This window comes from Schistocerca cancellata, chromosome 7, assembly GCF_023864275.1.
Source record: "Schistocerca cancellata isolate TAMUIC-IGC-003103 chromosome 7, iqSchCanc2.1, whole genome shotgun sequence".
Lineage (NCBI taxonomy): Eukaryota > Metazoa > Arthropoda > Insecta > Orthoptera > Acrididae > Schistocerca > Schistocerca cancellata.
This window is the reverse complement of record NC_064632.1, coordinates 409781496-409807483: the sequence shown is the minus strand read 5'-3', so window position 1 is coordinate 409807483 and position 25988 is coordinate 409781496. Positions and strand designations below refer to the sequence as shown.

The following is a 25988-nucleotide window of genomic DNA, read 5'->3' as shown; positions in this document are numbered from 1 at the left end:
TGAAAGACATTTATTGTTGTGGACAGAAAATTATGATAAACTGAACCATTCAAACTTTACATGACTGATCAAGGTGCTTAAAAAAAGAATTGTTTGCATCAGAAGATGATGATGTACTGTGTAAGAGGAGAGTCATCAATAAGCAAATGTCAACTTGGCAGTCATCACTTTTACAGGGTGGGACAAAAGTCATGAAAGGTTCATTACTGTGAATAACTTTTTATTTACCATTACTTTCATCAATACATCACACACTTAAAGACCAAGGATTGGTGAATGTTTACACTTCACCTGTCAGAAACTGAAACAAAAGATAAGAGGAAAGAATAATCAAAAAGTTATTCACAGTTACAAGCCCTTTGTGACTTTTGGCTCATTTTGCTATGAACTCAAGTTATTTCATAAGGTGTAAGTTGTCTGTATGTCTACAAATTTGTGTTTTATAGTTGCAGTGCAATAGGTATTGATATCATAATATTTTCATTAATGTTCTTCACAGCTGGATTTGAGTGGCAATGCCCTGGAGACCCTAGATCAGACTACAGTTCAGTGGGAAAATCTAGAATGGATTGATCTTCAGCACAATCCCTGGGACTGCCAATGCTCCCTGCAGTGGATGGTGGACACTGTCGTTACACTTCTATACCCAACAACTCATGCTGACCTTCTGTACGAGCTCAGGTAATAAGCAGGACTAACAGCCATAATCAATTATGTTCAATGATGTTTGATAGTATTTCTAGCTCCAAACTCATACTTTCACAAGGCTGAATTACTATAGCAGTAGTAGTAGTAGTTTATTCATCCAGAGACAATATACATTGCAAGGATTTTATCAGAAAATACATAGTGTAAAAAAATGCAAGACAAAGGTGCATAGTACCAGAGCCCTACCAATACTGCATACATGCCTCTAAGTACGAAAATGTATTTTATGTGGACAGTATCATACAAATAAAATCTCAATTACAAAATGTATGAAAAAGGTATTTTGTATGGAATACATAGTTGCCATTTACATACAGATAAAATGTGAGTTCTAACACTTTTGTCAAAAATTCTCGTTCACATTATACCGAACACTTGATTAAAAATACTGTTAACATATAATAAACAAAAATAGTTACTTGCACCAATAGTTATATGGTGCAACTTTATTGCCAGCATTCATTTAGACTGTAATGACAGTTGGTCATTAAAAATTAAATTGCTGCTTTTTTAAGTGGCAACAGTTTTTTTAAAAATCTGTGTCGGAAGTTTGTTATACAATATAGTATCCAGAATGTTGGATTGTTTTTGTGATATAACCTTGCTTATCCTCTTTATATGGATGTCACTGCATATTCTTGTATCAGAATAATGAAGATCAAGTTAGGTTTAAAACTGCGGTACACCTGTTTATATTGATTACACTTTTTTGTATATAAAAGCATAGCAAAGGTAGAATGTTTGGCTGTTAAAACAACTGTTTGAAGGTTGATAGCCTTGAACTGTTGATATTTATTCAAAGAGCTTGCTTTTGTATAGTGAAGATGGTTTTTAACATTATGTCCTGGATTTTCCATTGTTTGAACATTGTTTTTAGTTTCCCTTATTATGACCCCAGAAAGTGAGGCTACAGGTAATAGCAGAATGGATGCAATGAAAGTAGATTGTTTTGCATACTGTCTAAATTTTTTTCAATATGCAAACCTAAAAATTTGGTGACAGCTACCTTCTCATTGGGGTTATTTTGAATTCTGAGGCTCAGGTTTTTCTACAATTAATATAATTAGTTTTTGAAATGTAAAAATTAACTTGTCCATTTAAAATAAATTTTGTATACATTCCAAAACTCTGGTTGCAGAAAACATTTGTATTAGCAAACAGAGTTAAATGAATGGCATTGATTGGAATTTCAATATCATTTACATAAATAAGAAACAAAGTAAGCCCAGTAGTTTGACAAGGTTATTTACTATTGGTATCTGGTCTGATTTATTGTTACTATAAAATCTGAAATTATAAGCAAAATGAATCAGCTGTTACTCAAGGTATCCTCTGTCACCTCTCAAAGTTTGTTTCTTACCGATAGTGCTTTTTATACTCTGTGTATCATCATCCGCAGTGGCATAAAGGCCTCTCTTGAACTTTTACTTGTGCCCATTGTGCTCTTACAAGTTTTCTGATATTATCTATCCCATTATATTAGGTCATCTCTTTGGTTTTCTCTTATCTCAAATACTCTAGGAAATAACTTCCATCATTTGACAATCATCCATTCCCACCAAACACGATTTCATTTTGTTAGCCATAATTATGAAATCCATTCTAGTCTGTAGCTAGATCCATTTGTGAATTTTTCTATTGCTTTTAGTAATACTCAAACTGTATATCTCCATCACTCTTTGAACAGATCTCAGATCCAATGAGAGTAGATCCATTAAACTTAGAGAGACATTGCATACTCCACCAGCAGACTTTAGTATTGCCAAACTGTCTGTAGAGAGGTCACAAAAATCATTGTGTCACTCTTGCAGCTGTGATAGTGTTGCAAACAAAGTGCTAAAATCTTGTGCTGATCTGCTAGTCCCCCCTACCCTCTTCAGTTACATTACCTTCATAACCAGTTACATAGTCAAGGTACATTTCTGTGAAAGAAAAGAACGCAATAGGAGTACCCATTTATATAAATGGCAATACTCAACTGACCTTTATTGATAGAACTATCTCCTTCCTTCCTGTGTTCTCAAAAATTCTGGACAAGATAGCTTACAGAAGATTATTGGGAGTATATTATTAACAACAGCTCAGTTTGGGTGTGTAAAAGTCTTTTTTAGCACAAAAGCAATATATTATCTAGCAAACTCAGCTTCGATAGAATTAAACAAGAAAAATTACCTTGTTGATAACTTCTGTGATCTTTCCAAGGCCTTTGATTGTATGACCATGAAATTTTACTAGGATAAACTAAACTCATAAAGGCAGTCCCCTTGCATGAATGGAATAATATATTAGCAACAGAAAAGAGCTTGTCACATTGGCAAGTGATGCAAAAGGAATAAGACTCAGTTCAGAATGACGAAATATTAAATACAGTGTATAGCAAGGTTTGGTACTTGCCTCACTCCTGTTCTTGACCTATACAGGGTGAATCATCTAAAGCTTGGACTGCAAATATTGTAGAAATAGAAAAGTGCTATTGAATTGCAGTTTTCACAGAATGGACTGGTCATCAGGGGGTCATATTGTTGCCCAACAAACAGATTGTAATAATAGTTAGAAAGCATATTTTTTGTGCAAACATAACACTTTTTGAAATGGAACAATACCTATTGACATTAGCATATTATAAGTAGGGTAAATTAGAATGTCAGCGATGTCTGTTACAGGATTCCAGTGCAAGTCATTTACAGGATATCATATTTTGAAAAGTTTCCACACTGACACTTGTTTTTGACATTCAGCTTGCATAGGTGCTACGTATGTTTGTTTACAGTGCACTTGTGTGTTCCTTGAGTAAATTGTGACTGACTGGTCAGTTAATAGTGTGACATCCAAGCAGTAGGTCATCAGTATACCAAAGCAGAAAAAGCCAACATACTTATGGTGTATGGAGAGTGTAGGAAGAATGCAGTTTGTTCTTGTACTGTGTACGTGGTAAGACATCCCAAGAGATATCAACCCTCTTGGCAGTTTTTATCAACCTCTTCAAAAAGTTACATGAAAGTAATAGTGCAACACCTAGACAACATAAAAGAAGCAGACAAGTGAAGACAGCAGAGGAGAGAACTAATTTTCTCACTGCTGCTGCTGTTGATTCACACATTAGCTCTCATGCAATTGCATGAGGAAGTGTCATGAGTCAGGCAAGTGTCCTATGCATTCTCCATCAACGTAGATTCTATCCCTATCACACCTCTCTCCATCAAGAGTTGAATGGAAATAATTATGACAATTGTGTTAACTTTTGTACGTGGACATTGACACAGGATACTCCAGATGTATCATGTACCTTGTTTAGTGATGAATCCACATTTACCAATCATGGCCAGGTAAACCACCAAAACATACACTATAGGTCTGTTGACAATCCCCATTGGCTTTGTCAGGTAGAATGTCAGCATCCATGCAGCATAAATGTGTGGTGAGGGTTAGTGAACCATAGCCCATGTTTCGTAGATGGAACACTGAATGTGCACAAGCACCACAGCCTTCTAAAAGACTATTTTCCAGACAAAGAGTACATGTAGCTTGACCGGCACATTCCCTGGATTTGATGCCTGTAGACCTTTTATTATAGGGGCAGCTGAAGGACACTGGATATAAGGAGATACGAGCTACATCCAATGATATACAATGACTTATTACTGCAGCATGCTTGGACATCTCTGCTGAAATTTTAGTACTTGTGTAGCAGTCACTACATTGCTGATGCCAGTAATCATTTTGAACACAACCTGTTATAGTCAGTTGTCTCATCACAAGTCAGAATCCACATAACTATTGTATGCACTTGTGTTGTTTTCTAGTGTGTATTACACAAGTGTCAGAGTGGGAAATTTTCAAAATATGTTATCTCATAAATGACTCATAGTAGAATCCTGCAGCAAACACTACTGACATTCTAATTTACCCTACTTTCAGTTTGTTTCTGCCAATAAGCATTGTTTCATTTAAAAAAGTGTATTTTTTGTACAAAAAGTAAACTTTCTAAGTATTACTATAATCTGTTTATTAGATAACAATATGGGCCCCTGACTACCAATCCATTCTGTGAAAACCACACATCAATAACACTTCCCATTTCCACAACATTTGCATCGCATGTTTTAGGTGAATTGCCCTGTATTAATGATTTGAGGACCCATTCAAAACTTTACTGTTTTTGTTGACATTAATATATTGATAAAAACCCTAAACACATCCTTTTCACATTACACAATTCCAAACAAGTAAAAGTGACTTACTGGTAACAGAAATAGAGCTCAATGGGCACGCACTGGATATGGCTACAAGTGTGCGATTCCTAATCATGCATATTGATATTAAACTGGTATCATACCAGTGCATGAATAATTGATCTAAAAATCGCAATTCTCTGTGCTTTGCATTCAAATATCTCTCTCACTAGGTTGACCTGCAAACAGGATTCTTAACAGACTGCCACTCAATACTGCCCAACAACATACTACTCTGGGACACTGCAGCTAAGGTCAAAAAGGTATTCACTCCACAGTAGGGTGACCAACTCTCCCACATCTCAAATATTCTGACAATTTTTATTTTTAATCCTGCTGATTCCCTTATTTACTGCCTATTTCTCCCTTATATTTTGTTAGTGATCACTTTTATAAATATTAATCTCACTAAGTATTGAGTGATTATAATTAAACTGTCTGCCCCCGGTAGGTGAGTGGTCAGTGCGACAGAATGTCAATCCTCAGGGCCCGGGTTCAATTCCCGGCGGGGTCAGAGATTTTCTCCGCTCAGGGACTGGGTGGTGTGTTCTCCTAATCATCATCATTTCATCCCCATCGACGAGCAAGTCGCCAAAATGGCATCAAATCGAAAGACTTGCACCCGGCGAACAGTCTACCCGATGGGGGGCCCTTGTCACACGACATTTACATTTTTATTAAACTGGCATTGTCTCGAATGCTGCAGTGCAGGCTGTTCACATTGCAGGACACTGAAACATTGTAGAAATGTTCATTAATTGGTGTGCTGGGGGAGTATGCTGAAAAAATAATAGTTCCACTTTCTGCCACCAGGTGAAAATACGGCACTTTAAACACACAGAATGTGATGAGAATGCAGGAAAAGGAGAGGAATGATCAAACACCTGATAATGGTGGTTCTGGTATATTTCTTAGGATATGATCACAAGTTACAATGCATTTTCAGATGGTCTTCTAACTCAGCAACATGTTATACCCATAACATGGTTTGTTCGACAGTTGCTAGCAGCACATCTTGTGTAATCAGAGAATTATGTCATCATGTGCTACCCTTAAAACTAGGAAGAGTCTGGATATATCCCTGATATACACAATCTTTCAGATATCCTCACAACCAGAAGTCACATGGATCTAGGTCAGGGGATCTGGAAGGCTCTAGAAGAGCATAGCGTTCCAAAGGATTGGAAAAGGGCACAGGTCATCCCCGTTTTGAAGTAGGGGCGTCGAACAGATGTGCAGAACTATAGACCTATATCTCTAACATCCATCAGCTGTAGAATTTTGGAACACGTATTATGTTCAAGTATAATGACTTTTCTGGAGACTAGAAATCTACTCTGTAGGAATCGACATAGGTTTCGAAAAAGACGGTCGTGTGAAACCCAGCTCGTGCTATTCGTCCATGAGACTCAGAGGGCCATAGACACGGTTCACAGGTAGATGCCGTGTTTCTTGACTTCCGTAAGGCATTCGATACAGTTCCCCACAGTTGTTTAATGAACAAAGTAAGAGCATATGGACTATCAGACCAATTGTGTGATTGGATTGAAGAGTCCCTAGATAACAGAACGCAGCATGTCATTCTCAATGGAGAGAGGTCTTCCGAAGTGAGAGTGATTTCGGGTGTGCCGCAGGGGAGTGTCATAGTACCGTTGCTATTCACAATATACATAAATGACCTTGTGGATGACATCGGAAATTCACCAAGGAAATGCAATCCGAAAACAAAGGAAGTAGGTTACAGTATGCTTGTTTGCCCACTGCTTGAATACTGCTCAGCAGTGTGGGATCTATACCAGATAGAGTCGATAGAAGAGATAGAGAAGATCCAACGGAGAGCAGTGCGCTTCATTACAGAATCATTTAGTAATCGTGAAAGCATTACGAAGATGATAGATAAACTCCAGTGGAAGACTCTGCAGGAGAGACGCTCAGTAGCTCGGTACGGGCTTTTGTTAAAGTTTCGAGAACATACCTTCACCGAAGAGTCAAGCAGTATATTGCTCCCTCCTATGTATATCTCGCGAAGAGACCATGTGGATAAAATCAGAGAGATTAGAGCCCACACAGAAGCATACCAACAATCCTTCTTTCCATGAACAATACGAGACTGGAATAGAAGGGAGAACCGATAGAGGTACTCAAGGTACCCTCCGCCACACACTGTCAGGTGGCTTGTGGAGTATGGATGTAGATGTAGATGCATCTTGAAGTTGCTTAGAGGTAATTTGGTCATTACAGAAGGTTTGTCAAAGCAAATCTTTCACTTGGCCAGCGATATGTGGTGTCACCCCATCTTGCAAGAAAATAGTGGTGTGGACACAGTTGCGTTCTTGCAAAGCTGGAATAACATGTTGGAGGAGGAGGCAGTCCTTATTATGTGGAGATGTCACTGTACACCTAACAGACCTGCGAGGTGTCATCTGCTTGAAGAAAAATGGAACAAAAATGAAGGGGCTTGTGAAATGACACCACACAATCATGTTAGCTGAGTTCAATGGATATTCTTGCAAAGCATTTGGTGGAGTAGAAACCCATATGCAATAAGAGCACATTCACCATACCATGCAGAGTAAAATCTCCCTCATCTGTCCAAATAATATTCCACTGTCACATGTCATCCATTTCCTCATGTGCCAAAAAATTAAGAGCAAGTCACAGCATTGTAGCTTATCTTGGGGTTTCATTTGGTGCATATTTTGAATCTTGTAGGGATACTAGTGTAAAATGCACCACAAATCATTTGAACTATTAATCTGTGGAGAGAAAATTCCCATGACACAGCTCAAGCACTGTCAGCAGAATTTCAGGCTTGTGATGCATAGTCGTCTATAGCTACAGCTACTTCATCTATAGTTGCCATGGGAATGGACTGCTTCCCTCTCCCTGCTGTACCAACTAATTCAGCTCTTTCCTCAAATTTTTTGATCATATTCTTTATCCAGTTTATTGACATGGGGCCTCTTCTCAGCTGTTTTTGTTGGCAATATTTCTGCAATACAGCAGTGCTGTTGCTGCCATTTTGATAAAACAACTTTGCCAATAGTACACGGTCTTTATTCTCAATTGCCATTAGACTTGTACAAAAATTTCAAACCTTCATAATCCTTTACACAAACAGTCACTTTACAAAAGAAATCAACATGGGTCACCAAATGACAAACAGAATACTGACATCAAAACAGGAAACATTTTCACATTCTGACTGCTTACAGCACCTGGTGGGAGAAAGTGGAACTGTTATTTTTTCCAACATACTCCACAAGTTATCAATTAATGAATATACCTATAATGTTCCAGCATCCTGAAATGTGTACAGCCCATACTGCAGCACTTGCAACACCATCAGCTTAACTATAACCAGCCAGTATATAACATATATAAAGTAATGAAGAAGTAATTGTCATAATTACTGTCATAAATAGATTAGCACTAGTTATAATTTGCTATTAGTCTGTTTTATACAAGTAGCTACTTCTGACTGTTAATGTATAACTTAACTCATTCCACATCCCCAATCCTTCATGATAGGATTTATGGGACACAATATGTAATTGAGTAAATGAAAAATTTTGAATGGTTTTCGCATTTAAGTCCATGTCTCATTGCCAAGGCTTGGCTGGTATTCACACCAATTGTATGGCACATTTCAAACTGCATGCTTCCTCCCACTACATCCCTCCCCCCACCACACCCCTCTCCAATGAGCTGTCACTCCAATCATCTTCAACTGCCCCTAATTTTCAACTGATTCGATGATGTAGCCGTTAGTTTGTACTATTTTATTGTAGTCTTATTGTAATTCATTTACAGGGCCACTTACAAACTTACTCTGTTAAGTGTACTCTGCACTAGACAATAACAATACAATGTCACGAGCCAAAAGAAATATGGTTCACACACGTTCCATCACAGTTATTGAGTTTTCATTTTCCCAGTTTAAGGATGTAAAAGGTACTTCTAGGTCTGCTAAAAATAGTTTTGGCAATACATAATCTCTTTGACTGGCTCCTCTACCAATTCTGAATTTCTTTACTCTCTTGATCAAGAAGTTGACTGCCACAAGAATGCAGGTGTAAACAGCAGAGGTTCATGCTTAATGCTGTTTGCCCACCAATGGCCATGCAGCCCACCATGTTTAGTACATAATATAGTGTGGTCTGTACATTAATTTATATTTCTGTATTGAGCTGGCACCAGTGTACAGGAAATCAAGTACAATTTCTCAACATTTTGAACATAGGTTTTTTGCAACTTTACACACCATCCAAAGATACTCTGCATTAAACAGAGGGGAGTGTGTGGCCACCGGCTGGCACATGTCAGGCACAAGCCTCTACTGCATTCGCTGGCAGCTTCATAGCCATCAATATGTTAAATCTAATTGAATCTGTAACACTGACATATATAATCATCACTGTAATAACAAAGGTGGATTCAGTATTTTATTTCCCAAGGGCTGTTACTACTAAAGTGAACCAAGAGCTTTCTTGAAATTTGTTCAAGAGGTACAGTAATTTAAATTCATTTTTGTGTTTTACAAATTCATTTATGTCCTGTATTTATTTCTTTTCCTTCCTTCTTTTTCTGCCTTCTTCCTTGTAAAGATAAACAACATTACAACATTGTTCTCGTGTTGTGAAGCATCTCCTTTTTTTTTTCAAATATCTTGTAAATAATTTTGATAGTACCTTTTGTAATATTTTTCCTTCAGTTTTAAATATTTGTACAGAAATTTAGTGATATCACAGTGTCTTTCCTTCCTTCATATGTTGTATGTTTCATAACCCTACCTGGCATATTTCTGATTTGTCTCTAGAACTTAATAATCATTTAATCGTTGTATGATTTACTCTGGTTTTAGTTACTGCACTATCTGCCATCTTAACTGATGTGATGTGATGGATGGCACACACAGTATGGGATTTGCAATGTAATGTGTTCTGCAGACTATATTTAAGTCCAAGATCTTCACTGACATTTGGGATCATAACAGTAACAATGAACAGTTTACTGTAATTTTTGAGAAAACAGAAAGAGAATTTTCAAGTATGTGAGTTCTAACCACTATGTATAGACAACACTGACATGTCTGTATCTTTAAATTTGAAATTTTCTCTCCTTTCAAATGGTCAAAAAACATTCAAGACATTTTCTACTGTCAGTTGTGACCTTGTGTGAATGCCACAACTTTGGAATATCACCATACTGTCAACAAGGGAACATATGATTAGGGATTTGAGGAACATGGATTAACCTCCTTCATAATTAGTTTAACAAAAATGTTTTCAGTTTTTGTAAGGCATGGCATCCCCCCCCCCCCCCCCCTCTTTGACCCACTAAAGAAGGCTGATTAGTATCTGCTGAAATAAGCTCCACTGCTACCTGCTTGCTTGCATTTAGAAAACCTCTCCATCAAGTATGGAAGCAAATGTCACACATCACTAGCCATCTCTGCTTAGCTGCCACCTGGCCCTGGTCAGTCCTAAGACCGATGGGCAGAAAATTGTCAGTATCATAGTTGAAAATCAAGGAATCAATAATCACAAAAATAAAAATGCTCGAGTTTCCATGGAAACAACACATCTGATTGCCACCTTAATGAACCTTGCCCGATCCATTCCCTACATAAAATGCATTTTCCAGTGTGTCTTACTGGTCACCATGCTACTGCTGGAAAGTAATGCACTTCCCAGTTTGCCATGTATAACTTACATGGGTTGTCAAGAGCAAACTGCTGTCTCCACACCCTTCCACCATCTCTCCCTCATTTGCAGCTCCTGAAGTGCATTGGAACTGCAAATTCCTGCTACCATTCCACATAAACTGAATATCTACAAGTACTTCTAGGCCAGACTCTCACTTTCACAGTTAAACTTCCTGAAACACTGTGTACTTCTTCTTGCCCCACAGGATGCCAACCCTGTTATTTTTACTCCTCAGCACACTGTATCAGTAACCTCAACTATATAGCAGCTTACATAATTATACAACTTCGTCAACAAACACGACAATGGCTAATTGACTGGCCCTTGTTTCATAATGAACTCTGTCACTGGTGCTACTATCCTAACATGAATTACACTTCTCTGCTTAGTGCTCTTTCCTGGCAGAATCTTTCATTGCCACTATTTCTACCCTGAAATCAGGATATTAATATACAGTTAACATCACATAAAACTTTTCAGCATTTAAGCTGTGCAGAATCTCCAAATAGAGCCTTCTGCAAGAACTGAATCCTTCCCAAGCCAACTGTGCTCAGCTTAGAAAAATCTATTTATTGCTAACAATGAACAACTACAGGCAGTGCTTAAGTCTGAAGTGTCTGAATACTCTCCTCCTCTGGTGGCTTTCACTGCTAATCCTGCATCCCCCTGCCCACACGTACACAGACAATTGCCTCTAGCCTGATTAAAATTAGCTGACAGTTGACACTTCAAACATTGTAGCTCATTTCCTGTAATCAGAGTGCTCAGCGTCATGCCCGAACCTTTCACCATTGCCAAACTGCCACAAAACACACACACACACACACACACACACACACACACACACACACACACACACACACACACACACATGTTGATGCTGATGAAATCAGACATTTCATTCACAGCACTAACCAAATACTACAGGATCCTTCCACACGAGACACAGTTCAGCATTACATATGTAGCTATTATAATCAACAGACTGGCTTACGTTAGGTAAGCTTTGCATGTCATTGCATGAAGCTGTATTTTTGAAGGTTGTAATTAATCATTGTGACTGCATCATGAGAGTCATAAACACAACAATATTTTGCACTGTAATGGCATAGCACACTGAGTAGGATATAAACCTAATGTGTGGAAGGTCATACGTTTGAATCTCATCAAATACAGCAATTTATTTTTTTTAATCAAATCAAAAGACTTTCATTATTATTTTTTCAGTTAATTGGTTTAAATGTAATTTTATTTCCTTTCTAATGCTTTGCTGTGGCATTTTCATCATCGTTTTGACCTTTTTATTTGCTCTTGATTTTCTTCCTGTCATTCTTTTTTTGTTTGAAATCTGCTTGTGTCACCTATAATCTGCATCCAAGTGCCAACGAGGACTGCTAATCAGTTGGTAACATGGCAGCCCATGTAGCCAGCTTGACAATAGTTTCAGGTAATCACTGACAGTGAGAAATTACAGTCTGCTTTAATGGCTGAAACTGAAACATTTCTGTCTTTAGTTTGTTCATAGAGATTAGCCTTAAATGCTGTAGACAAAGCAATCACGAATTTAGTGCTGCTGCAGATTCTTGATCACCATTTTCTCAGATACATTGCACATCATGAGGTTCAGGTTAGGTTAGGTCACGAGTTTAAATTCAGGGCTACATAACATGTCATCTGCTGCAATTCTGTTATTGGTCACTGTCAACAGAGCATCTCTCATACCCATCATACCTCACAGTGGCCACTTCCAACATTGCTCAAGTGAAGTGACCTATCATGTTTGTATTTGTATTTCTAATTGTATTTGTATATTTATTGATCCACTCAATGTACAGAAGTGTACAACATGATACGGGTAGACACAGCACTGTTTCTTATCGTGTACATCTTACTGAAGGTATATTAGATATGTATTCATAATAAAACCAGAGAAGAATAAGCTCAAATAATAATGCTGGTCATAATCAAGCAGCAAAAGTTCATTAACGGACAATAGGTTATTTCTGATGAAATTGTTTGATAATACTTCCTACAGCCTTCAGGAGATAATTGTAGAGCTTGATTCCCATACATTAAACACTATTGCTATACATTTTATTAGAATGGGGAACTAGTCTTAAGGATTTTCTTGATCTTGTGTCATGATGTTGACTGTCCAGATCCCTGTGCAGTCTATTGATGTTTTGTTTAATAAAACAGAGAAGTTCAAGTATACAGGGTGGAGAAAAATTGTGTCATGAAATTTTAACCCTGGATAGCTGATGCCAGTAGGAACCAAAATTACTAATGTTGTGTAGGTTGATAACGAACCATTTTTAAACTATGGAGAATTGGCGCCACACGCTCTGATTGGCTGTTGGATTGCCCTGTTGCCATTTGTCAGTTGACAGACAGTGCTAAGGTTGTCATTTCACACATAAAACTGTCCCTCACCCCATTACTGCCCCAATTTGATACGCACTCATGTCAAATAGGTCTTGGTGTTGGTCTCCACCTCATGTCAGAGGCATTCACACATAAGCTTCACTTCAAATCACACACACACACGTCACCTGAAATTTAGTCACACAGTAAGCATGGCAGCGTAGTATTTGTTTGAAGAACAACAAGATATGGTTTTTGTTTATGGACTAGCCAATGGTAATGTTCATGAAGCTTGACAGTTGTATGAGGAATGGTACCCAGCTAGATGCCACCCTCACCCGCAAATGTTTACAGCAGTTCACTGACAACTTGGCGAAACACTTGTTTGCGGGATATCATGGTGATGCTGCATGTTTGTAGCTGTCAAAAGTAGTTTAAGTTGTCGCGAAATTGAAGTAGATACTTCTTGTGAGTTACTATGGGCAGAGGTCATTGTTGGCAACTGGAATAAAATAATAATTGGATCCTTTTACTGACCTCCAAATTTAGATGATACAGTTGCTGAAAGGTTCGAAGAAAACTTGAATTTGATTTCAAACACATACCTGACTCATATGATAATAGTTGGTGGTGACTTTAATTTACCCACAATATGTTGGCAGAAATACATGTTTAATTCTGGAGATACTCATAAAATATCATCCAAAACAGTGCTAAATGCAATCTCTAAAAATTATTTCGAGCAGTTAGTTCATGAGCCCACTCGAATAGTAAACGGTTGTGAAAATACACTTTACCTCTTAGCAACAAATAATCCTGGCTTTAATAACAAGCATCAAAACTGATTCAGGGATTAATGAACACAGGGTTGTCATAGCCAGATTGAATATTGTAATCCCCAAATCCCCGAAAAATAAGTGAAAAATATACCTATTCAAAAAAGCAGATAAAAATTCACTTGACGCCTTCCACTCATTCCAAATTAATAATATAAGTATAGACCAGATGTGACTTAAATTCAAAGAAATAGTATCACCAGCAATATAGAGATTTATACCAAATAAATTAACAAACGATGGAGCTGATCCTCCTTGGTACACAAAATGGGTTAGCACACTGTTGCAGAAAGAACTAAATAAACTTGCCAAATTTAAACAGATGCTAAATCCCCAAGATTGGTGATCTTTTACAGAAGCTCAAAATTTAGTGCGGACTTCAATGTGAGATGCCTATAACAGTTTCCACAATGAAACGTTGTCTCGAAACCTGGCAGAAAATCCAAAGAGATTCTGGTTGCATGTGAAGTATGTTAGCGGCAAGAAATAATCAATGCCTTATCTGTGCAATAGCAATGGAGATACTATCGAAGACAGTCTGCCAAAGCAGAGTTACTAAACACAGTCTTCCAAAATGCCTTCACAAAAGAAGACGAAGTAAATATTCCAGAATTAGAATCAAGAACAGCTGCCAACATGAGTAACGTAGAAGTAAATATCCTCGGAGTAGTGAAGCAACTTAAATCACTTAATAAAAGCAAGTCTTCTGGTCCAGACTGTATACCAATTAGGTTCCTTTCAGAGTATACTGATGCATTAGCTCTATACTTAACAATCATATACAACCGTTCGCTCGACAAAAGATCCATACCCAAAGACTGGAAAGTTGCACAGGTCATACCAATATTCAAGAAAGGTAGTATGAGTAATCCACTAAATTACAGGCCCATATCATTAACGTTGATATGTAGCAGGATTTTGGAACATATATTGTGTTCGAACATTATAATTACCTTGAAGAAAACTGTCTTTTGACACACAATCAACATGGGTTTAGAGAACATCGTTCCTGTGAAACACAACTAGCTCTTTATTCACATGAAGTGTTGAGTGCTATTGACAAGGGATTTCAGATCAATTCTGTATTTCTGGATTTCCGGAAGGCTTTTGACACTGTACCACACAAGCGGCTCATATTGAAATTGCGTGCTTATGGAATATCGTCTCAGTTATGTGACTGGATTTGTGATTTCCTGTCAGAGAGGTCACAGTTCATAGTAACTGATGGAAAGTCATCATGTAAAACAGAAGTGATTTCTGGAGTTCCCCAAGGTAGTGTTATAGGCCCTTTGCTGTTCCTTATCTATATAAATGATTTGGGAGACAATCTGAGCAGCCGCCTTTGGTTGTTTGCAGATGATGCTGTCGTTTATCGACTAATAAAGTCATCTGGAGACCAAAACAAACTGCAAAACAATTTAGAAAAAATATCTGAATGGTGTAAAAAGTGGCAGTTGACCCTGAATAATGAAAAGTGCTAAAAGGAACTCATTAAACTTCGGTTATATGATAAATCAGTCTAATCTAAAAGCCGTAAATTCAACTAAATACCTAGGTATTACAATTACAAACAACTTATATTGGAAGGAACACATAGAAAATGTAGTGGGGCAGACTAACCAAAGACTGTGTTTTATTAGCAAAAGACCTGTTTCAATTCATCTGGCCAGTCATTGTTGATATTATCTCATCACTGTCGATACGACTTTATTTGGCAGCTCTCAGTCATCTTTCTTCAAGTGATTGTAATTTCATCTGTATATAAAAACTGGAAATACACACATCCAAAATCCATTCTTCTTCTGCAACAGACAAAACTTCATTATCAGTCAGCATATCATGGCTGACGTCCACATTTGTAATCTTACCCTCCCACACATCACTATTAAAATTTTCTGTCTTACTCTCTTCATTATTTTCAAAAGCTTTGAGAGGCATAAGATATTTAAAAGAAAAACTTTTTACTTATCTTCATTTTCTCTTCTTGTTGGCTCCAAGTCTTGTGGCTAGGGGTACACTCTTGTGGCTGAAATTTTGATTGTGTAGGTTCTTGATGACTAAATAACTGATGAAGATTTGCCTGTTGCTATGAATACCTTTTTATTTTATCCCATTCTTATATATCACATTTTCTTCACAATCTTTATTTCAGAACACTAATTCACATTGTCATCAACAGTATTAGAAATATGCAAGCATTTCCATCAGAGGCATGCCCACTACTACTCACATTCTGCGGTACTCACAACATTCCAAAGAGTTTACAAAGCAAAAGAGTTTAAAAACTTTCTTGACAAAAGAAGAATCTTTAATAAGCCACATCATTATATTATAAATGAATCCAGAAATAAATTTGATAATTAGTGTTAGATTGTGCAATTAATAATATTATAAATTTCAAGTATGCCAGGTATTTCTTAATTTCAAATATTTTAAAAAGAACAATAATTTTAACAGTTAGTACATATTGATTGTAACAAATTATACATTTTAGCCTGAAATGTAATACATCATATACTAATGACATGAATATAATACACACATATGTGCGGATGGATATATATATATGTGTGTGTGTGTGTGTGTGTGTGTGTGTGTGTGTGTGTGTGTGCGTGTGTGTGTGTGTGCGCGCGCGCGCGCGCACGCGCAAGTGTATACCTGTCCCTTTTTCCCCGTAAGGTAAGTCTTTCCACTCCCAGGATTGGAATGACTCCTTACCCTCTCCCTTAAAACCCACATCCTTTCGTCTTTCCCTCTCCTTCCCTCTTTCCTGATGAAGCAACTGCAGGTTGCGAAAGCTTGAATTTTGTGTGTGTGTTTGTGTTTGTTAGTGTGTCTATCAACATACCAATGCTTTCATTTGGTAAGTTACAACATCTTTGTTTTTAGATACATCATATACTAAATTATATGAAATTTCTTTTGTTAAATAGCTGAGATAATGTTCACCTATACAAGAATCAATAGTATACATATTATCAGTTATTTCTATTTAAAAAAAGGTAATATTAGAAAAGGGTGTCCCATTACAGACAGACTGTCTTTTTTGCATTTGCTGCTAGTAGTAGTCTATTTGATGAAAACCATGAGTCTAGTTGGGTTGTATTTCTATTACCTGTTGGCTGAAGAGATTCATTGGTATTTGATATGAGGATAATAGTACCATCAATGAAGAGAAATGCCTTGCTGCGTGTAGGTTGGAAGGGAGGTCATTTATATAAAGTAGAAATAACAAGGGCCATAGAATAGGTGGGTCACCATGTTTTATGGTCTGTGTAGATGAGTGCACCTCATTTAGAATTCCTGATTGATTGTCTTTTTATATGAATGTATCATGCTCAGTCTTTGACATAGCTGGTGAGCCAGCCATGAGTAATTCCCCTTATCCCATAAGAATCCAATTTTCCACAAGTATGTTGTGATTAACCATGTCAAAAGCGTTTTCAAGGTCAAGAACGACACATACACCTGGGCATTTCTTGTCAGCAAGGTGTAGAGTAGTACCATTGCATCAGCAGTGGTTTTATTTTCTTGAAAACCACACTAAGCAGAATTAATGCTATTTTTTCTAATAAATGATTTTAGTCTGGCAGTCATTGCATATTCAAATATTTTGCTGAATACAGACAGCTCTGCAACTGGATGGCAGTTGCTAGGATCTTCTTTAGGTCATTTTTTATGTGTGGGTATGACTTTTGCTATTTTAAGTTTTCTTGGGAATACTGCATCTGAAAATGAAGCATTTATTTAATGAGACAGTGGTTCATTAATAATTTGACTGCCATGGTGGAGGGAGGAAGAAAGGGATCATGTCTTTTTGTGCTGATGATTCTTTTCTTTATTTTACTATGAATTATCTTTTCTGTCTCTGCTCCCAATGTGCAATTGTGCTGGTGAAGGTATTGAGAACTGGTTGAGGGTGGCAATTGCTTTTTAGATGTTCTGTTACCTTTTCTACAGTTTGTATGTCACCTGTAACTCAATTCAGTTCAATTCAATTCAACTCAATTCAAATCAATCTCTTTACTCACCTGCTAACAATAAACATTGTATGGATGTAGTCAATAACAATAATTTCTTATATTTAATTTGTTACAAAAACTTGGATAATAAATATAAATATTTCATATCAGTATATATAAATAATATTACTTTTCCATATTCAGATATTCTTCAATGTTATAAAGACTATGTGTTAGTAAAAATTCTTTAAGATCTACCTTGATATATGAAATTCTTTAATTTTCTTTACTGTAGAAAGCAATGCACTAAAAAGTATTATGTGCTGATAGTTTACACTTCTTTGGTAGAGCACTCCTTTGCGAGTGTCTCTGTGAAAATCATCTCTGTTCCTTGTTTCATGGTTATGAACCTGATTATTTAATGTTAAAAATTCCTGGTGAGTTTTCAGGAAGCAGACACATTCATAGACGTATAAGCTGGCAAGAGTCATTATTTTAAATTCTTTAAATATTTCCCTGCATGACACTCTACAGGGAACTCCTTTCATTATTCTAATAGCCCTTTTTGAAGTTTGAAATCTTTTTTTGCCATACCTGTATTTCCCCAGAAGATCACACCATATCTAAGCAAACTGTTCATATAAGCATACTAGTCACACAGCAATGATTCAGTGTTGCAACACCCGAAGTATTCTTAGCACATAGCAGCATTTACATAGTTTTTTACTCAAAACTTCTAGATGCTTTTCCTGTCTCAAGTGCTCATCCACCCTTATACCTACAAATTTTGTGTATGAACCATGTGCAATAACATAGTTTCCTAACTTAGCTTTTACTCTTCTTATAGCTTTACTTTTAATATTATTGAAATTCGTCAATACCGTTTTATCCTTATTTATGATCAAAGCATTATTGCTAAACCATTTTCCTGTCTCATTTACTGTCCTAGAAACACTCTGCTGTAGATTATCCTTGGTGTATCCTTTTATAAAAATGCTAGTGTCATCAGCAAACATCACTGCAACAACTAGTAGTTGACAGTGGATGTGACAATACTGTAGCAGCAATTGACAGAAGTCAGCAGTCAAGTAATTTTAATTGGCTTATAGCTGTTGGTAGTGTTCCCTTGTGCAATAATTGCTATATCCAAAAAGTTTTTCCCATAATTAAAATTCCAATTGAATAAATAACTGTAAAGGAGGCATATTGTATAACACTAGGAAACAACACTTTACTAAAATACAGTAAATTATTCATACTCTCAGAAAAGGCACAGTAAGATGTTCTTAGGCCCACATGACTTATTGTTGACAGTTTTACACTAACTTCAGTTACATCTTATTTTTATTGCAGATGTAGCACACCTGCAGCATTGCGAGGAAGGCGATTAGTACATTTCTTCAATCAGTCAAGGCCTGCATTGTGCGGGGAACCATTCAGTCGCATGACAGCAGCCTCAGACGGAGATGTGAGTGTCAGCCTTACTATGGGTGGCTCAGGTGTGGCACTTGGTGTCATACTAGGATTGTGTGTGCTGCTTATCATCCTGGTTGTGATTGGTGTTGCTCTCACATGGAGACGACGAACTGCTGTGCGCAGGCGAAACCGCCGTTTCTAACCAATGAAAATGGTATGATTGAGTAAGGAGATGTCAAAGTGTGTGGTGCATGAGACCACATGACTGGTATATAGTCTGATGCTTCATCACTGTCTATCAGTAGCGATCAATTTTTTAAAGACCATGTTTATTACCTTATATATGTGACAACCAGGTACATTTCATGATTAGATGTATCTGAAGAAATTGCTAAATTACAAACAGGGGAATGGTCTACACAGTAGTTGGAGAAATATTCCATATTTCTTATGTAGGTCTACATCTTTTCTCCTCACTTCTCTGGGGATAAAAACACATAAAATAAGAGCTTTCTATTGTTGAAAGTCCAGCAGCAACCATTATGATATACAATTATTTCACCAACATTATTTACAAATTTTGAGAAGCTTCTTTAATTACTCACACATTTAACATACATTGTGGCTTTCTTTCCATCTTCATATCCATTTCTTCAACCTGCTGAGAGGCACAAATATATTAACAATGGCTGTCATATTGATAAGCCATCAGTAATGGCAAAAAAATTAGGAATGCTAATTCAACATTATTGTATCTCCTTATAAAGCTGAAGTACCATTAACCCTGCATCCACATAATTCTAATATACATTTCACATCTAAGTTTTTGAAACTTATCATTTCCCTCTTTGGTGTCCAGCATAAAACAATTTGAATCATACAGCGTAATATATGTATTTCAAATTCTATTTACTGTAACAAAGGAGCACATGTGTGTTAGATTGTAATGTGAAGGATTCAGCTTAATTGTGGAAGAAGAAGTATGTTATTTGCAAGGAGGTGGTGCAATAATATGATAGATGTTAAACAGGAGGAGTATAAGTGAATTAATTTTTACTACAGATTCTAGTGTTATCACATTGAGTATTGAGTGTTATGACATTGAATATTGCAACAAGATGTCAAAATAATATCAACTTAGTTGTACAAACCTGTAGTGCAATAATTAATTATTCAATGGTGCTTATATTTGATCTTTTGTAGATTCATATTAAGCAACAACATTACTCCATACATCATGTTATCTACCATCACCCACTCACTGTTGGACTTCACTCCAGACGATAATTACCAAAGGTGGATCTCCCAGTTGTTCTGTAGGTTATTCTGTACAGAATAAATTATCCTCTGTTAAGTACTGCTACATACTGTGATTTTTGCATATGTTCTGAGACATGGGGCTTCCCAGAAGTCTCAAAACTACGTGAATTATTCTTGAGTTTTCTGAAAAGTAACTTCGTTATTATCATTCTCTCAATGATTTTGTGAACTGTCATTATTACATCCTCCATCACAGTGATCTCATTATTTTAACACAGTAAAAACATTGCAGCAGCGAAAGTAGATTTTTTTCTATTCTGATAACATTGCAAAGTTAATGAGAAAAATATTCACCTGCTTGTCATTAACCCTTGAGTGGGTCTGCCATTTTTCATAATATGGGTGGACATGCAGCATGTTTTTCACACATGTAAAGAATAGCTGTCTTTATGTTACCAAGGTAAACACACGTTAATAAAGTCACTGTTTACTCTTAGTATAAATAAACAGCGATAAGATAAACCTACATAATACAAGCTAAGCACTGTTTGGTTAAACAGTGATGTAATAAACTCTCATTGTATCACTCTATTGCCACGGACAGGAGTTACCCCACAATAATTACCCACTCAAAGCATTCAACAGCACAGTTGCATTAGATCTCAGCCAACTGCTTGTTTGGTTACTAATTATCTTGTAGATAAATGCCTCATAGTGGGATTGTGCAGTTGGCTGGGATGTAATGGAACTGTGCTGTTGAATGCTTTGAGTGGGTCAGAATAGTTGTTTACTGCACCTTTGCATAAAGTAAATTTTGTGCTTAAGAAAGCTGAAATAACATTCCACAATAAATGTGAATTATAAAATTGTGAATGCATCATGTATATCATTACATTGTACAATCATGAACTGAATTCACATTTGTAATTTTTAACTTTTTCACAAATAAATTTATTTATTTAAAGACTTAAGCTTTACTTTTGTTAGCTTACATTCATTTCATCAAAAAATAATTTGGCAAAATGCATTAATGGTGAGTACATATAATTAGAAGGTTGATTACTAACAAAATTTGCAGAACCATTCAGTTTGTTTTGGGTATTACAGTGTAGCAGTTGTGCATTGTGTATCAAATATGCTCAAGACATGAAATCTTCATGCTAAGTGACATTATCACTGATGCTTGTTTATTCTTTGGCTTTTTGGAACTATACCATGTATTGATTGTCACTTGTTACTCTCAGACAGTTTTATGCTTTGGATGCTTTGTTATTAAATGTTTCAATAAAGTAGATTTACTCCAAACAACAAGATTTTCCAAAAATATTGAGGTTCAGAGTAAATCTGTTTTAATCCAACATTTAATAACACAGTGTTCAAAAGCATGAAGTGGTCAAATGACAATCAACACAGGAAAAAATTATAAAAAACTGAAGGATAAATGAACCTCAGCAATAATGTTGCTTAGCATAAATGCTTTTTATCTCGAGCCTATCTGATACATGAAGCACAATCACTAAAATAATTTCATACAACATGCATATGTAAAACAAGTTTTGTAAAGGTGGTATTGATTTTTATTATTAATTACAAAATGGACACTAAGTCATATGTAAAATTAAAGTCCCAGTCTTACAGATTAATCAATATTAAGCTGAACAGAATGTTGTCCCACAATAGTGGTATGGGTACACATAATCTAACTGTGCTAAGGCCTTACCTATCACCTGAAGAAAATCTGTTAATATTCATTATGTAGTTGGAGATTAATAAGGCTTTGCAGATTTAAATGGAGGTTCACAATCTGGAGACACTATAACGTTGATTTTCAGGTAGGCAGGCATCTTGAGTTACTGATGTTCAATTTTAGATTACTTTAGATAGCAAACTTCTCAACAAGAATTGATGGGAATAACATGTGGCCACTTATAACTTATTTTGAGGTCCAACAATGATTTACCAATAAAAATTATAGTTAATAGTTTATCAGGGCTTGATGGTCAAATGCCAACAATAAAACTTTTTGGGAATTATGTTTAGGTATAAAAGATACATGCTGTATAACATGTTTCCTTTGCTCCCTTTTATATACTAAGCCATTATTGCCCTGGTTCAGATACACATTTTAAAATAATTAACACATTCATTCTTCTTAAATAAAAAGTATAAAGGTGGCACAAGTCTACAGGAACTCAGCAAATAACCATCACTTGTATCAAAAGGAAAATTTCCTAAAGAAAATTATAAAATTATGATATAGAATCGTTGGCCAGTAATCTCAGTGCTGCCAATAGTCACATATATAAAAGTACATACACCATCATCACTTTTGGAACTGATAGTTCCTAATTTTGAGGAGTTGGGGGGAATAAATTGGTGAAGGTTTACAATTAAGGACAAGTCACTTTGACCTCAGTACAAGGAGAGAATATAATCACAACAGGTGGGTCCTTCCTTTTTAAGCTTCCACAATCTATCTCTTTCTCCTCTCCAAGGAGGAAACTATTAGTGTGTCTATTGGCGTTATTGATACTTCTCATGAAGGTAAGGACTGGCCAACAATTCTCTCACAAAGTTTATAGGTAACAGACAGATTTGACTGAAACTTCAGAGATCTGAGGAAGTAGGAGATTCATTCATTCATCATGCTCCACAGATATTATCAAAAATGGGGACCTTCAATGGTATGGAATACATTAACAAAAAGCTAATAAATCGTATAAATTGCTTAATGCTATTCGTGTATGTGCTACCTAAATTTAACCAAGTAAATTAGAAAGAAAGCTGCTATTTTGAAAAAAGGTGCTGCGGTGTCATTTATACTACATAGCTGCTGTGTATCTTCCATTACTAGATTAATATTTCCTTGACTACATTGGTATTTTCAAAGAACATAGTCATGTACATTTGTAAACACTAACAAGGAACCCCTTCAACGCGAGTTCACAAAAGGCCAGTGATGTTTACAGCATTCAGTGCCCCACATGTTGTTTGCCATGCAATGACAATACTGGCTACTAACGGCAATAGGGCATGGGATTGGAGGTATCCAATGGTGAGCACAGCATGAGGCTACAGAGCATAGTTGAACTGCTTAGTCAATGCGTAATTTGCAACACTGCTACAATACTGGTGCTGTTGATACAAAGCAAAGCAGTGGCACAATGAACAAAGTAAACATTGCATTACATCTACATCAGTTGCTGAAATTGACATTTTGTGAGAAAGGACTGCAAGGAATTTTGCAGAGTGAGAAAGAAGTGACAAATAAAATATTAGCATACCTGCAAGATGAGTCAGTGGAATGTGCAGTGTCATACGCACTCAACTGTGTGAACAATGTACAAGAAGAGTAAAATGATGACAATACATGCTTAACAAGTGAAAGTGATATTGAAACAGGTGTCAAACCATGTAGTTTATTGTCCTTGTCAGACAGGGAGCCACATATACTGTCTCCTGTGAAACATAGTGAAGGACTATCATTGTCCATGGAACAGGTACTAAACACAATTATGCACATGCAACATCATCCACATCATAGTAAAGAAATAGTTATGAACACATTTTGAATAAATCTGCAGCAATATTACCATAACATTACCATAACATAGCAATAATACACATAAGAAGAACTAGAGATATTCAAGGGAGGACATGGCACACTTGTTACAAAAACTTGTGTTTCCATGCTTCAAGGATGCTTGATACAACTGACAGGATATGCATGATAGTAACCTACTATGTTATGCATATCAAATAGCACAAGATAGATTACAGTGATTTCAAGGGAAGCAGTGGATGGTTGCATAACTTCAAACAGTGCTACAGAATTGGAAGAGGTAAGATTACAAAATTTCGAACAAAGCATCAATTGGCAATGCATAGCAAACTGTAGAATCAACCCAAAATGAGATAAACAAACTAATCCCATCATTTCAACTCCAATCAATGGGAGTTTGAAGAGGAAATGCATATGAAAGGAACCCTGGAAATTAGAGGTACAAAGTTGGCTGCAGAGTTATTTCTTGTGCTGCGAAAAGTTGGAGGTGCTTTGCCCCTTAAGATTCTTTCTCATGTGTGTGATCTTGCACGGAAAGTAGGGAATATTTTTGTCACAGCATGCAATAATGGGAAACTGGGTGTAAGAGAACTACAGCTATAGAATGAGCACTGGTTCTGGCCAGTAGCTGGTCAAAATAACTTGCTTTAGCTTTATTCCTGACGTGCATATAAAAACCATACTCCTTTAGAGTAAACTGTTCCTCCTGAAAAGTGTGTGACATTCCAATTCATACCATCTGCAATCACTGGACAGATTCAGCCTCTAGTTGTTTATTTACTGCGCCTGTAAAACATATCATCACACTATCTGCAGCTGTGCCTTAAGGGATAGCCTGTTTCACGATGAGCTCCATGAGAAACTGTTTTGCATTTTGTTGCATGCTATTACGTTCTATCAGTTCTCATCATCTCATTACACCAATATGATTCTACATACATTCTTTAAGACTAGATACCCAACTGAATGTTCAGCCTGGTTTTTAACTTCCAAGGAGTTTGCCTTTGATCTTAATGGTATGAACCTTTGTGATCACTGTGGCAAGCCATTTCTTGTTTGGTGTTCATGGTGCAAGTTAATGGTTTGTTTTGAACAAATCTTGAATGTCAATTATGTCCGTTTTGTGAAGTGTAATACACATATCCCATAGAAGGCTGATCTCTGGACCTCCTGGACATTCATTTTCTGCCACCCTTTTGATGCATGTGGTGAGTCATTGGTAGCTAATATTTTTCCTCTCATGATTTTTAATACAACACTTTCAAATGAGCCTATAACGATACAGCCTTCTCCAAGAATCATATGAAATGTCTGATACGACTTTTTTTTACATTCATCCGGAGAGTTATTGGACAAGTCAGTGCTTCCCAGGGACTTGTATGTGTGTCATTCTGTCCAGTTTGCTAAAATACTTGATATTCATTGTGAAAGCATATAGACTGTTCTGGAAGGGCGTATATTATCATGATTGTCAGAGGATTGTTGTCATTAACAAAATTATGTGCAGGTGCTGAATTAGATGTTTAATCAAGAAACTGAAGTGTTAAATTTCTGGCGGCAAATATTAAGAGGCTGTGGAAATGTTGGCATAAGCGGTTGGCGCCTGTAATTACCTTAATTGCAGTTGATTGGTGGGTCAACACAGAGAACATCATTATCTTGAGAAACGGCTTAAAAGTTATTACCAAACAATGTATTTTCAATTGTTATCTATTTTTGTGTCCTCCTCTGTAATTAACATACCTTGTGATTACATTTCTACCTATTTCTCCAATTGTTTACATCACACAACTTTTCCATTTTTTGAATTTGAGGCCTTACTTGTAAATTTTACATATGTAGTCGGATAAAGCATGAGATTTGTACTGTAACTGAATGTTAGTTCATATTTAAAACTAGTGACGATACTTTAAAAGTTATGTCAATTTATATTGTATTTT

At 36.5% G+C, this 25988-nt stretch overlaps 1 protein-coding gene across 1 annotated transcript in view; it reads left to right on the top strand.

Annotated features, from left to right (window-relative positions):
* LOC126092184 (slit homolog 1 protein-like) overlaps positions 1-21357 on the top strand; it is a 98551-nt gene extending 77194 nt beyond the window's left edge. Inside the window, exons 8-9 of the mRNA XM_049907660.1 lie at positions 500-681; positions 19164-21357. Coding sequence (XP_049763617.1) covers positions 500-681; positions 19164-19428 — 447 coding nt within the window. The 3' untranslated portion in view covers positions 19429-21357. The remainder of the gene's footprint in view (positions 1-499; positions 682-19163) is intronic.
* The last annotated feature ends 4631 nt before the right edge of the window (positions 21358-25988 follow it).